This window comes from Bombina bombina, chromosome 6, assembly GCF_027579735.1.
Source record: "Bombina bombina isolate aBomBom1 chromosome 6, aBomBom1.pri, whole genome shotgun sequence".
Lineage (NCBI taxonomy): Eukaryota > Metazoa > Chordata > Amphibia > Anura > Bombinatoridae > Bombina > Bombina bombina.
Window position 1 is genome coordinate 930105970 of NC_069504.1, and position 14108 is coordinate 930120077.

A 14108-nucleotide genomic window follows, 5' to 3' on the forward strand; every position below is an offset into this window, starting at 1 on the left:
ATACGATTTTGAGTTCTGCGTTAGCCTTAAAAAGCAGTGTTAAGGGGTCCTAACGCTGCTTTTTAACGCCCGCTGGTATTACGAGTATGGCAGGTACAGGTGTAACGTTCACTATCGTCCGCGACTTTTGGCTACCGCAAATCCCCTTACGTCCATTGCGTATCCTATCTTTTTAATGTGATTTGCCTAACGCCGGTATTACAAGTCTTGGAAGAAGTAAGCGGTACAGCCTCTACCTCCAAGATTCCTACCGCATTTAAAAGTCAGTAGTTAAAGAGTTTTATGGGCTAACGCAAGAACATAAAGCTCTTAACTAAAGTGCTACAAAGTACACTAACACCCATAAACTACCTATGAACCCCTAAACCGAGCCCCCCCCCACATCGCAAACACTATAATAAAATTATTTAACCCCTAATCTGCCGACCGGACACTGCCACCACCTACATTATAGCTATGAACCCCTAATCTGCTGCCCCTAACATCGCCGACACCTACATTATATTTATTAACCCCTAATCTGCCCCCCCAACGTCGCCACCACCTACCTACACTTATTAACTCTAATCTGCCGACCGGACATCGCCACCACTATAATAAATGTATTAACACCTAAACCGCCGCAATTCCGCCAACGTCGCCGCAACTTACCTACAATTATTAACCCCTAATCTGCCGCCCCCAACGTCGCCGCTACTATAATAAAGTTATTAACCCCTAAACCTAAGTCTAACCCTAACCTAACACCCCCCTAAGTTAAATATAATTTAAATAAATCTAAATAAATTTACTATAATTAAATAAATTATTCCTATTTAAAAATAAATACTTACCGATAAAATAAACCCTAATATAGCTACAATATAAACTGTTAGTTACATTGTAGCTATTTAAGAATTTATATTTATTTTACAGGCAACTTTGTATTTATTTTAACTAGGAACAATAGCTATTAAATAGTTAATAACTATTTAATAGCTACCTAGTTAAAATAATTACAAAATTACCTGTAAAATAAATCCTAACCTAAGTTACAAATACACCTAACACTACACTATCAATAAATTAATTAAATTAATTACCTACAATTATCTAACATAAAATACAATTAAATAAACTAAACTATATTACAAAAAAAACAAACACTAAATTACAAAAAATGAAAAAATATTACAAGAATTTTAATCTAATTACACCTAATCTAAGCCCCCTAATAAAATGAAGAAGCCCCCCAAAATAATAAAATTCCCTACCCTATACTAAATTACAAAAGTAATCAGCTCTTTTACCAGCCTTTAAAAGGGCTTTTTGCGGGGCATTGCCCCAAAGAAATCAGCTCTTTTACCTGTAAAATAAAATGCAAGACCCCCCCAACATTACAACCCACCACCCACACACCCCTACTCTAAAACCCACCCGATCCCCCCTTAAAAAAACCTAACACTACCCCATTGAAGATCACCCTACCTTGAGCCGTGTTCACCCAGCCGGGCACCGATGGGCCAGAATAGGATATCCGGAGCGGCAAAAGTCTTCATCTGATCAGGGCAGAAGAGGTCCTCCATCCAGCAGTAGCTATATTAGGGTTTATTTTATAGGTAAGTATTTATTTTTAAATAGGAATAATTTATTTAATTATAGTAAATTTATTTAGATTCTTCCCAACAACTAACGACGAATGAAGGTTCCTTTAAATGACGTCATCCAAGATTGCGTCCCTCGAATTCCGATTGGCTGATAGGATTCTATCAGCCAATCGGAATTAAGGTAGGAAAAATCTGATTGGCTGATGTAATCAGCCAATCGGATTGAAGTTCAATCTGATTGGCTGATTGGATCAGCCAATAGAATGTGAGGTCAATTCTGTATTTTATTTTACAGGTAAAAGAGCTGATTACTTTGGGGCAATGCCCCGCAAAAAGCCCTTTTAAGGGCTGGTGAAAAAGCTGATTACTTTTGTAATTTAGTGTAGGGTAGGGAATTTTATTATTTTTGGGGGCTTTTTTTATTTTATTAGGGGGCTTAGATTAGGTGTAATTAGATTAAAATTCTTGTAATATTTTTTTATTTTTTGTAATTTAGTGTTTGTTTTTTGTAATATAGTTTAGTTTATTTAATTGTATTTTATGTTAGATAATTGTAGGTAATTAATTTAATTAATTATTGATAGTGTAGTGTTAGGTGTATTTGTAACTTAGGTTAGGATTTATTTTACAGGTAATTTTGTAATTATTTTAACTAGGTAGCTATTAAATAGTTATTAACTATTTAATAGCTATTGTACCTAGTTAAAATAAATACAAAGTTGCCTGTAAAATAAATATAAATCCTAAAATAGCTACAATGTAACTAATAGTAATATTGTAGCTATATTAGGGTTTATTTTATAGGTAAGTATTTATTTTTAAATAGGAATAATTTATTTAATTATAGTAAATTTATTTAGATTTATTTAAATTATATTTAACTTAGGGGGGTGTTAGGGTTAGACTTAGGTTTAGGGGTTAATAACTTTATTATAGTAGCGGCGACGTTGGGGGCGGCAGATTAGGGGTTAATAATTGTAGGTAGGTGGCGGCGATGTTAGGGAGGGCAGATTAGGGGTTAATAAAATGTATTATAGTGTTTGCGAGGCGGGAGTGCGGCGGTTTAGGGGTTAATACATTTATTATAGTGGCGGCGATGTCCGGTCGGCAGATTAGGGGTTAATAAGTGTAGGTAGGTGGCGGCGACATGGGGGGGGCAGATTAGGGGTTAATAAATATAATATAGGTGTCGGCGATGTTAGGGACAGCAGATTAGGGGTTCATAGCTATAATGTAGGTGGTGGCGGTGTCCGTTGCAGCAGATTAGGGGTTAATAATATAATGTAGGTATCAGCGATAGCGGAGGTGGCAGATTAGGGTTAATAAGTGTAAGGTTAGGGGTGTTTAGACTCGGGGTTCATGTTAGGGTGTTAGGTGTAGACTTAGAAAGTGTTTCCCCATAGGAAACAATGGGGCTGCGTTAGGAGCTTAACGCTGCTTTTTTGCAGGTGTTAGGCTTTTTTACAGCCAGCTCAGCCCCATTGTATCCTATGGGGAAATCGTGCATGAGCACGTTTTTCCAGCTTACCGCTACCGTAAGCAACGCTGGTATTGAGGGTAGAAGTGGATCTAAATTTGGCTCATCGCTCACTTTTCTGAGGCTAACGCAGCCATTCAGAAAACTCGTAATACCAGCGTTGGCTTAAGGGTGCGCTGAAAAAAAAGGAGCGTTAGCTCCGCAAGTTTTTACTGACAAAACTCTAAATCTAGGCAATAGTGTTTTTGGCACTGACATATGACATTTTAAAACCTTGCACATATTGTCTAATTTCTAAAATACTTTTTGTATTTTCTTTATATATGTTTTTTTTCTTCTATTTGTACAAGGGCATAAATGTGTGACAGTTTTTTTTTAAATGGATGTACCTGTGTTAAAAAAAAAACTCAGCTGTGAGTGGTGTCACTATTAGAACCTTGAGGATTGTTCTTATTAGCCAGTGAGACCAACTGTGTACAGGCATGAACATCTTGTTAGTTTTAAAATAGTAACAGATTTAATTTATGGGTGAGCTTATTTGCATCCAAAAAAATGTTGTAACAAAGGATTCTTCCAGGCCATAAAGTAGGTTATGCAAAAAAGATGCAGGGGCACTTTTGGAGGACCCTTACTACATATTCTTAGATTTATTTCCTTCTTTATTTTAAACACAACCTATATATCCTTCTTTTGCATAGATCACTGGATATATAAGACAGTCACTACCTTGCAAAATACAGAACAGATGGCTATTTATTTTTACTGTAAGAAGTAAAATATAAATCACAAAGAAACAATCGACAGCTTGTACTCCACAGATATGAGCACATTTTATTTGCTTCCTCTTTTATGATGGTAGTCTCCTGTGTTCTCTACCTCTGTCTATGGCTTCCATCATCTAACCTACTCCCACTATTATTATTATTGTCAATGCCAGCTTATCTATTAGGCACAGTACCTCAGGCCTACTATACTTTTAGGTTTTCATTTATTTTAAAATGAAGCGCTAAAAAAAACATTTTCATTTTTTTCTCATATACAAAATCCCTTATCTAAATAGATGATAGGTTACTGATAAAATGACTTATAATAAACCTCCTGAAGATCTGCTCATAAGTGAGATACATACTTCAACTGCATTAGTCAGAAAGAGGTTTTCTGCTTTTATTGTGTCTTGGTTCCCCCCTACAATTTTGAGTGATACATTTTCATGTTTATTATGCACAAAAAAAAACCTTGTTTCATATTTTGAATCTCTTTGATTGATCTAATTTACAAATCACAAAGCAAAAAAAACATAAAGAATGATTTTATTAAAAAAATTGATTTTGACCTTGTGTATGCACCTTTTAAAGTATATTAGTGTTTATTTAATCCAATTTTAGGTACAAAGTTATATTTCATTTTAAACATTTATCTTTCCACACTAAAGGGAATCTAAAAATACAGCCCTAGATTCTTTGAAAAAAAAATTTGTACATCACTATAGTCTAGAATGTCTGATACAAAATACTTCACGGGGCAAAAATGGATCGAGAGTCCAGTATAACACATGATCTATTTAGATTTTTTTTTTTTTAAAGAAATGAGGTTTATTTAATTTAAATTTTATTGCAATAAAACCTCTCTTTATTGTACATCTGTACAAAATTCATAACAGCATCTGAACATTTTTAAAAAGCTCTGTCACAAAACATAATCCTAAATATACAATCTATACATCCTTGGAAAAGTAATGCTGGTTTTGTAGAAATTCTCAAGCTAAAAACAAAAAAATACAGTCTGTACATTTTAATTTATTAGTGATGAATAGATGTTTAACACCTTAGAGAGATCGAAAAGTCCGATTTTCGTTTTCATTAATACGTATACCACATGGAAATAAAAAAGAATACTAAGTATAAATATGCATTAAATATATTTTCCCTTTTACCTACTTTTTAATATAAAAGGAGACTCCTGTCAACTGAATGCAAGAGTGCTGTATAGGTCTGTGGTACATACACAGTGAATACAAAGGGGGCGATTTATGAAGCTGAGACGGACAGGGGTGCACATATGTGCCGCTGTCCGCCACAGCTCGCCTCTGGTGGGCTGAATTCTCCTGATGGAATACAGCATTGCACACAAGCACTATTTTGCGCTCGCATGCAATCCCACCCACAGCCAATCACGCGAGGGCAGGAGCTGTCAGTCTCCCCGGTCGGACTATTCCAGGGAGATTGAAATTCACCACTTTAGAGGTGGTGAAAGGTTAGGAAAGCAGCGGTCTGATGACTGCTGCTTGTCAAATACGGCGTGCAGGTTCTCTTGTGAGAACCTGCAGTCGTATGGGGTCAAAAGGCTTGCAAAGCCTTTGATAAATCGACCCCAAAGGTGTCACATGCACTCATTATGTATATACCAGAGGCAAAAATATGTTCACGACACTTATGATTGTATGCTTGTGTGATTGACAAATATATGCTGTGCTTGTGAGAGTTAGCAAATATTTAAGCATAAAGGTAAAAACAGAAGAAATCATTTTAATGCATGTGAACAACTGGGTTTTTTTTTTATTTCACTTAAGTGTATCTATTAATGAAATTTAAAAAATCAAACCTTTGTGTCCCTTTAATCCGCTTTTAACTCTGAATGAGTTAAAACAGATAACATCAACTGACAATAAACTCTGTATCTTCATATAAACTCTGTATCTTCATAACACCACGAAATTGAATTTCTCCTACAAAAGGACACATTCTTTTGCAGAGGTGCTCAGTACAGAAACATAAAAATAAAATACTTTCTGGTATGTTAAACATCATCTGCTGTAAGAGTTGGAATGTTTATTCTCGGACGGGTGAAAAATGCCATCTTCTCCCTGCAAAAAAAATCAACATAGTTTTAGTTTCACTTTTTAGATGCATCATGTTTTTTATTATTGTTTTAACATAAATACATTAATAAATAAAACAAAATAAAAATCTCCAAAATATATATTCTCTCTGCTCTAAAAGTATGTTGGATCTATCAATCATCTATCTATCGCAAGTTTTACTTTCAAGATGATTTAGACAAGAAAAATAAAACCAACCATTTTTGTGAAATGTGTATCCAAATCTGCTAAATAATTATGTTTCTACTTAAGAATGTTATTTTTAAGGATAAATGTTTATAGATATACATGTTTTAATGAAATGACGAATAACATGCAACAAGAATGAAATGAAGCTATCCGCTCTGTATGTGTCATGACTAACTCATTCTTATAGTGGAAATTAAGTCATAAACAGCTCTGAAGCCATTGAACCATATACTAATCCTCTCAACATCGCAGATACTCTGATGTTAAGGATTTACTGATGTTCACAGAGCTAAAAGTGTCAAATTCACACATCACTTAAAGGGATATGCTAATGAAGTACATTCTCTAATCTGTTACCAACAACGAGCCAGATTACAAGTGGCGTGCTAATGATAGTGCATATGTGATAACCAATATTGCTACGATTAATACACAATGTTGATATCACAAGTCCATGGTAAAGCCGTTAAAAAGAGGAGGGTTAGCGTGTCCTACTTTGCTCCAGTGCAGCCTATACTTTCAATGGATATTGCAACTGCACTAATTTGTGCTGGTATTACAAGTTGAAAGTTATAGTATGCGCTTGAGCACAAGCCGAAACTGCGCTAAAATATTTAGGAGCCAGTGTTTTAGGAAATCACTACCCTGATATGTGGGATAATACAGGCATTGATTGTTTGTACAGGATCCAGTCCAGATTTTACTGGGTCCTTTCTTACTGTGCTAATTAATTTGATTCAATTCACCTGGAGTATGTTAAGGCTATAAAGGTCTCGTTAAGTGAGTAATGAGCGAGATCTGTGCCATTAAGGTGAAGGAAAGTGCTGGAGTGAAATACACTAGAATGATCCAGTGTTAAAAGACTGTTGCTATTTGGATTATATGCTGGAATATATGATGAAAACTCACTGCTCCAACTGCCCCTGAAGAGGCTGAAGTGTATCCTGCACGATTCAAAGCCCTGACCCTACAACATTCTACACTGCAATTGCTTGATCAGTGGAGGAGCACACATGAAATGCTACATGATTAGGAGGCATTTTAAATAAATAAGTAAAATTGATTACTAAATGGCCTACAGCAAGAGAGAGAACATAAACATGCTTAAAATACTTTTCACGGGGTCCTTAGTCAGCAAAGTAATGCAAATGTTAGTAACAAAAACAGAATTTATGTTTACCTGATAAATTTCTTTCTCCAACGGTGTGTCCGGTCCACGGCGTCATACTTACTTGTGGGATATTCTCTTCCCCAACAGGAAATGGCAAAGAGCCCAGCAAAGCTGGTCACATGATCCCTCCTAGGCTCCGCCTACCCCAGTCATTCGACCGACGTTAAGGAGGAATAATAGCATAGGAGAAACCATATGGTACCGTGGTGACTGTAGTTAAAGAAAATAAATTATCAGACCTGATTAAAAAACCAGGGCGGGCCGTGGACCGGACACACCGTTGGAGAAAGAAATTTATCAGGTAAACATAAATTCTGTTTTCTCCAACATAGGTGTGTCCGGTCCACGGCGTCATCCTTACTTGTGGGAACCAATACCAAAGCTTTAGGACACGGATGAAGGGAGGGAGCAAATCAGGTCACCTAAATGGAAGGCACCACGGCTTGCAAAACCTTTCTCCCAAAAATAGCCTCAGAAGAAGCAAAAGTATCAAACTTGTAAAATTTGGTAAAAGTGTGCAGTGAAGACCAAGTCGCTGCCCTACATATCTGATCAACAGAAGCCTCGTTCTTGAAGGCCCATGTGGAAGCCACAGCCCTAGTGGAATGAGCTGTGATTCTTTCGGGAGGCTGCCGTCCGGCAGTCTCGTAAGCCAATCTGATGATGCTTTTAATCCAAAAAGAGAGAGAGGTAGAAGTTGCTTTTTGACCTCTCCTTTTACCTGAATAAACAACAAACAAGGAAGATGTTTGTCTAAAATCCTTTGTAGCATCTAAATAGAATTTTAGAGCGCGAACAACATCCAAATTGTGCAACAAGCGTTCCTTCTTTGAAACTGGTTTCGGACACAGAGAAGGTACGATAATCTCCTGGTTAATGTTTTTGTTAGAAACAACTTTTGGAAGAAAACCAGGTTTAGTACGTAAAACCACCTTATCTGCATGGAACACCAGATAAGGAGGAGAACACTGCAGAGCAGATAATTCTGAAACTCTTCTAGCAGAAGAAATTGCAACTAAAAACAAAACTTTCCAAGATAATAACTTAATATCAACGGAATGTAAGGGTTCAAACGGAACCCCCTGAAGAACTGAAAGAACTAAATTGAGACTCCAAGGAGGAGTCAAAGGTTTGTAAACAGGCTTGATTCTAACCAGAGCCTGAACAAAGGCTTGAACATCTGGCACAGCTGCCAGTTTTTTGTGAAGTAACACCGACAAGGCAGAAATCTGTCCCTTCAGGGAACTTGCCGATAATCCTTTTTCCAATCCTTCTTGAAGGAAGGATAGAATCCTAGGAATCTTAACCTTGTCCCAAGGGAATCCTTTAGATTCACACCAACAGATATATTTTTTCCAAATTTTGTGGTAAATCTTTCTAGTTACAGGCTTTCTGGCCTGAACAAGAGTATCGATAACAGAATCTGAGAAACCTCGCTTCGATAAAATCAAGCGTTCAATCTCCAAGCAGTCAGCTGGAGTGAAACCAGATTCGGATGTTCGAACGGACCCTGAACAAGAAGGTCTCGTCTCAAAGGTAGCTTCCAAGGTGGAGCCGATGACATATTCACCAGATCTGCATACCAAGTCCTGCGTGGCCACGCAGGAGCTATCAAGATCACCGACGCCCTCTCCTGATTGATCCTGGCTACCAGCCTGGGGATGAGAGGAAACGGCGGGAACACATAAGCTAGTTTGAAGGTCCAAGGTGCTACTAGTGCATCCACTAGAGCCGCCTTGGGATCCCTGGATCTGGACCCGTAGCAAGGAACTTTGAAGTTCTGACGAGAGGCCATCAGATCCATGTCTGGAATGCCCCATAGTTGAGTGACTTGGGCAAAGATTTCCGGATGGAGTTCCCACTCCCCCGGATGCAATGTCTGACGACTCAGAAAATCCGCTTCCCAATTTTCCACTCCCGGGATGTGGATAGCAGACAGGTGGCAGGAGTGAGACTCCGCCCATAGAATAATCTTGGTCACTTCTTCCATCGCTAGGGAACTCCTTGTTCCCCCCTGATGGTTGATGTACGCAACAGTCGTCATGTTGTCTGATTGAAACCGTATGAACTTGGTCCTCGCTAGCTGAGGCCAAGCCTTGAGAGCATTGAATATCGCTCTCAGTTCCAGAATATTTATCGGTAGAAGAGATTCTTCCCGAGACCAAAGACCCTGAGCTTTCAGGGATCCCCAGACCGCGCCCCAGCCCATCAGACTGGCGTCGGTCGTGACAATGACCCACTCTGGTCTGCGGAATGTCATCCCTCGTGACAGGTTGTCCAGGGACAGCCACCAACGGAGTGAGTCTCTGGTCCTCTGATTTACTTGTATCTTTGGAGACAAGTCTGTATAGTCCCCATTCCACTGACTGAGCATGCACAGTTGTAATGGTCTTAGATGAATGCGCGCAAAAGGAACTATGTCCATTGCCGCTACCATCAACCCGATCACTTCCATGCACTGAGCTACGGAAGGAAGAGGAACGGAATGAAGAATTCGACAAGAGTCCAGAAGTTTTGTCTTTCTGGCCTCTGTTAGAAAAAATCCTCATTTCTGAGGAGTCTATAATTGTTCCCAAGAAGGGAACCCTTGTTGACGGGGATAGAGAACTCTTTTCCACGTTCACTTTCCAGCCGTGAGATCTGAGAAAGGCCAGGACGATGTCCGTGTGAGCCTTTGCTCGAGGGAGGGACGACGCTTGAATCAGAATGTCGTCCAGGTAAGGTACTACTGCAATGCCCCTTGGTCTTAGCACCGCTAGAAGGGACCCTAGTACCTTTGTGAAAATCCTTGGAGCAGTGGCTAATCCGAAAGGAAGCGCCACGAACTGGTAATGTTTGTCCAGGAATGCAAACCTTAGGAACCGATGATGTTCCTTGTGGATAGGAATATGTAGATACGCATCCTTTAAATCCACCGTGGTCATGAATTGACCTTCCTGGATGGAAGGAAGGATAGTTCGAATGGTTTCCATCTTGAACGATGGGACCTTGAGAAATTTGTTTAAGATCTTGAGATCTAGGATTGGTCTGAACGTTCCCTCTTTTTTGGGAACTATGAACAGATTGGAGTAGAACCCCATCCCTTGTTCTCTCAATGGAACAGGATGAATCCCTCCCATTTTTAACAGGTCTTCTACACAATGTAAGAACGCCTGTCTTTTTATGTGGTCTGAAGACAACTGAGACCTGTGGAACCTCCCCCTTGGGGGAAGTCCCTTGAATTCCAGAAGATAACCCTGGGAGACTATTTCTAGCGCCCAAGGATCCAGAACATCTCTTGCCCAAGCCTGAGCGAAGAGAGAGAGTCTGCCCCCCACCAGATCCGGTCCCGGATCGGGGGCCAATATTTCATGCTGTCTTGGTAGCAGTGGCAGGTTTCTTGGCCTGCTTTCCCTTGTTCCAGCCTTGCATTGGTCTCCAAGCTGGCTTGGCCTGAGAAGTATTACCCTCTTGCTTAGAGGACGTAGCACCTTGGGCTGGTCCGTTTTTACGAAAGGGACGAAAATTAGGTCTATTTTTTGCCTTGAAAGGCCGATCCTGAGGAAGGGCATGGCCCTTACCCCCAGTGATATCAGAGATAATCTCTTTCAAGTCAGGACCAAACAGCGTTTTCCCCTTGAAAGGAATGTTTAGTAGCTTGTTCTTGGAAGACGCATCAGCCGACCAAGATTTCAACCAAAGCGCTCTGCGCGCCACAATAGCAAACCCAGAATTCTTAGCCGCTAACTTAGCCAATTGCAAAGAGGCGTCTAGAGTGAAAGAATTAGCCAATTTGAGAGCATTGACTCTGTCCATAATCTCCTCATAAGGAGGAGAGTCACTATCGAGCACCTTAATCAGTTCATCAAACCAGAAATATGCGGCTGTAGTGACAGGGACAATGCATGAAATGGGTTGTAGAAGGTAACCCTGCTGAACAAACATCTTTTTAAGCAAACCTTCTAATTTTTTATCCATAGGATCTTTGAAAGCACAACTATCCTCTATGGGAGTAGTGGTGCGTTTGTTTAAAGTAGAAACCGCTCCCTCGACCTTGGGGACTGACTGCCATAAGTCCTTTCTGGGGTCGACCATAGGAAACAATTTTTTAAATATGGGGGGAGGGACGAAAGGAATACCGGGCCTTTCCCATTCTTTATTAACAATGTCCGCCACCCGCTTGGGTATAGGAAAAGCTTCTGGGAGCCCCGGCACCTCTAGGAACTTGTCCATTTTACATAGTTTCTCTGGGATGACCAAATTTTCACAATCATCCAGAGTGGATAATACCTCCTTAAGCAAAATGCGGAGATGTTCCAATTTAAATTTAAAAGTAATCACATCAGATTCAGCCTGCTGAGAAATGTTCCCTAAATCAGTAATTTCTCCCTCAGACAAAACCTCCCTGGCCCCCTCAGATTGGGTTAGGGGCCCTTCAGAGATATTAATATCAGCGTCGTCATGCTCTTCAGTAACTAAAACAGAGCATCCACGCTTACGCTGACAAGGGTTCATTTTGGCTAAAATGTTTTTGACAGAATTATCCATTACAGCCGTTAATTGTTGCATAGTAAGGAGTATTGGCGCGCTAGATGTACTAGGGGCCTCCTGAGTGGGCAAGACTCGTGTAGACGAAGGAGGGAATGATGCAGTACCATGCTTACTCCCCTCACTTGAGGAATCATCTTGGGCATCATTGTCATTATCACATAAAACACATTTATTTAAATGAATAGGAATTCTGGCTTCCCCACATTCAGAACACAGTCTATCTGGTAGTTCAGACATGTTAAACAGGCATAAACTTGATAAGAAAGTACAAAAAACGTTTTGAAATAAAACCGTTACTGTCACTTTAAATTTTAAACTGAACACACTTTATTACTGCAATTGCGAAAAAACATGAAGGAATTGTTCAAAATTCACCAAACTTTCACCACAGTGTCTTAAAGCCTTGAAAATATTGCACACCAATTTTGGAAGCTTTAACCCTTAAAATAACGGAACCGGAGCCGTTTTAAGCTTTAACCCCTTTACAGTCCCTGGTATCTGCTTTGCTGAGACCCAACCAAACCCAAAGGGGAATACGATACCAAATGACGCCTTCAGAAGTCTTTTATAAGTATCAGAGCTCCTCTCACATGCGACTGCATGCCATGCCTCTCAAAAACAAGTGCGCAACACCGGCGCGAAAATGAGACTCTGCCTATGCTTTGGGAAAGCCCCTAAAGAATAAGGTGTCTAAAACAGTGCCTGCCGATATTATTATATCAAAATACCCAGAATAAATGATTCCTCAAGGCTAAATAAGTGTTAATATCAATCGATTTAGCCCAAAAAAGGTCTACAGTCTAAATAAGCCCTTGTGAAGCCCTTATTTACAATCGTAATAAACATGGCTTACCGGATCCCATAGGGAAAATGACAGCTTCCAGCATTACATCGTCTTGTTAGAATGTGTCATACCTCAAGCAGCAAAGGACTGCAAACTGTTCCCCCAACTGAAGTTAATTGCTCTCAACAGTCCTGTGTGGAACAGCCATGGATTTTAGTTACGGTTGCTAAAATCATTTTCCTCATACAAACAGAATTCTTCATCTCTTTTCTGTTTCTGAGTAAATAGTACGTACCAGCACTATTTGAAAATAACAAACTCTTGATTGAATAATGAAAAACTACAGTTAAACACTAAAAAACTCTAAGCCATCTCCGTGGAGATGTTGCCTGTACAACGGCAAAGAGAATGACTGGGGTAGGCGGAGCCTAGGAGGGATCATGTGACCAGCTTTGCTGGGCTCTTTGCCATTTCCTGTTGGGGAAGAGAATATCCCACAAGTAAGGATGACGCCGTGGACCGGACACACCTATGTTGGAGAAATGACAGTTTGAAATGCTTATGAAACATTGTATGCATATTTGTAGCAGCCCATTGTTTAACAGGATTATATATATTGTGCATATATATATATAAAAAAACAAACTTTTTTCTATCTTTAAACAAATTATTCCTCAAAATTCTGTGCTCCAACTTCAGTTTGCAACCTCTTGATCTATTATTCATCTTTTTTTTTCTTCTATAAAATGCTTTCATCCTAGACTTGATTTGGCAGTTTCTATCATTTGAAGGTTTCTATCATTTTAATCCTTCCTTTCTGCAGACAAGAGATCTTTACTTGTAAGTTTTACGATTAGGAAAAGAATGAAACACACCAGAATAGTTACTGATGACAATAAATATTGTTACTGATGACAATAAATAAATCATGAATAAAATTACAGATAATGGGAAAGGGTTATTTATAGTCACAAGGTCAGTTAAACATCTGAAATAAAAAATCAAAACCCTTTCTTATAAAACAATCTGGGTTAGATTACAAGTGGAGCACAACGAAAAGGGGTTTATTGCGGGTGTTAGTGAATCAGGTTTTTTCACTCATATTACAAGTTGAAAGTAAACACGATTGCTTGAGCACAATTGAAGTTAACACGCATTGGGTTAGAGTGACCTTAGAGCTATGGTTAACTCTTAAGTGTCACAAAACACATCAAAAATACATTACAAAGCAGTTACACTCATAATAACACCATATAATAAAAAATATTTTGAAACAATATTGCACAAAAAAGTTATAAGGGCTCAAAGATATAAAGTCTCAGGTGTTAGAAAAAAAGGCAGGCAAGGGGCTTTAACATAGATAAAAACATATACATGTCTAAATATATATATATATATATATATATATATATACATACACACAGTATACTGTATGTATGTGTGTGTGTGTGTATATATATATATATATACACACACACATAGTATATATATAT

General features: G+C 38.9%; 1 protein-coding gene across 1 annotated transcript in view; it reads right to left on the minus strand.

Annotated features, from left to right (window-relative positions):
* Window positions 1-4354: 4354 nt before the first annotated feature.
* Window positions 4355-14108, minus strand: part of WWC1 (WW and C2 domain containing 1) — a 425359-nt gene continuing 415605 nt past the window's right edge. Inside the window, exon 23 of the mRNA XM_053718574.1 lies at window positions 4355-5926. Coding sequence (XP_053574549.1) covers window positions 5860-5926 — 67 coding nt within the window. The 3' untranslated portion in view covers window positions 4355-5859. The remainder of the gene's footprint in view (window positions 5927-14108) is intronic.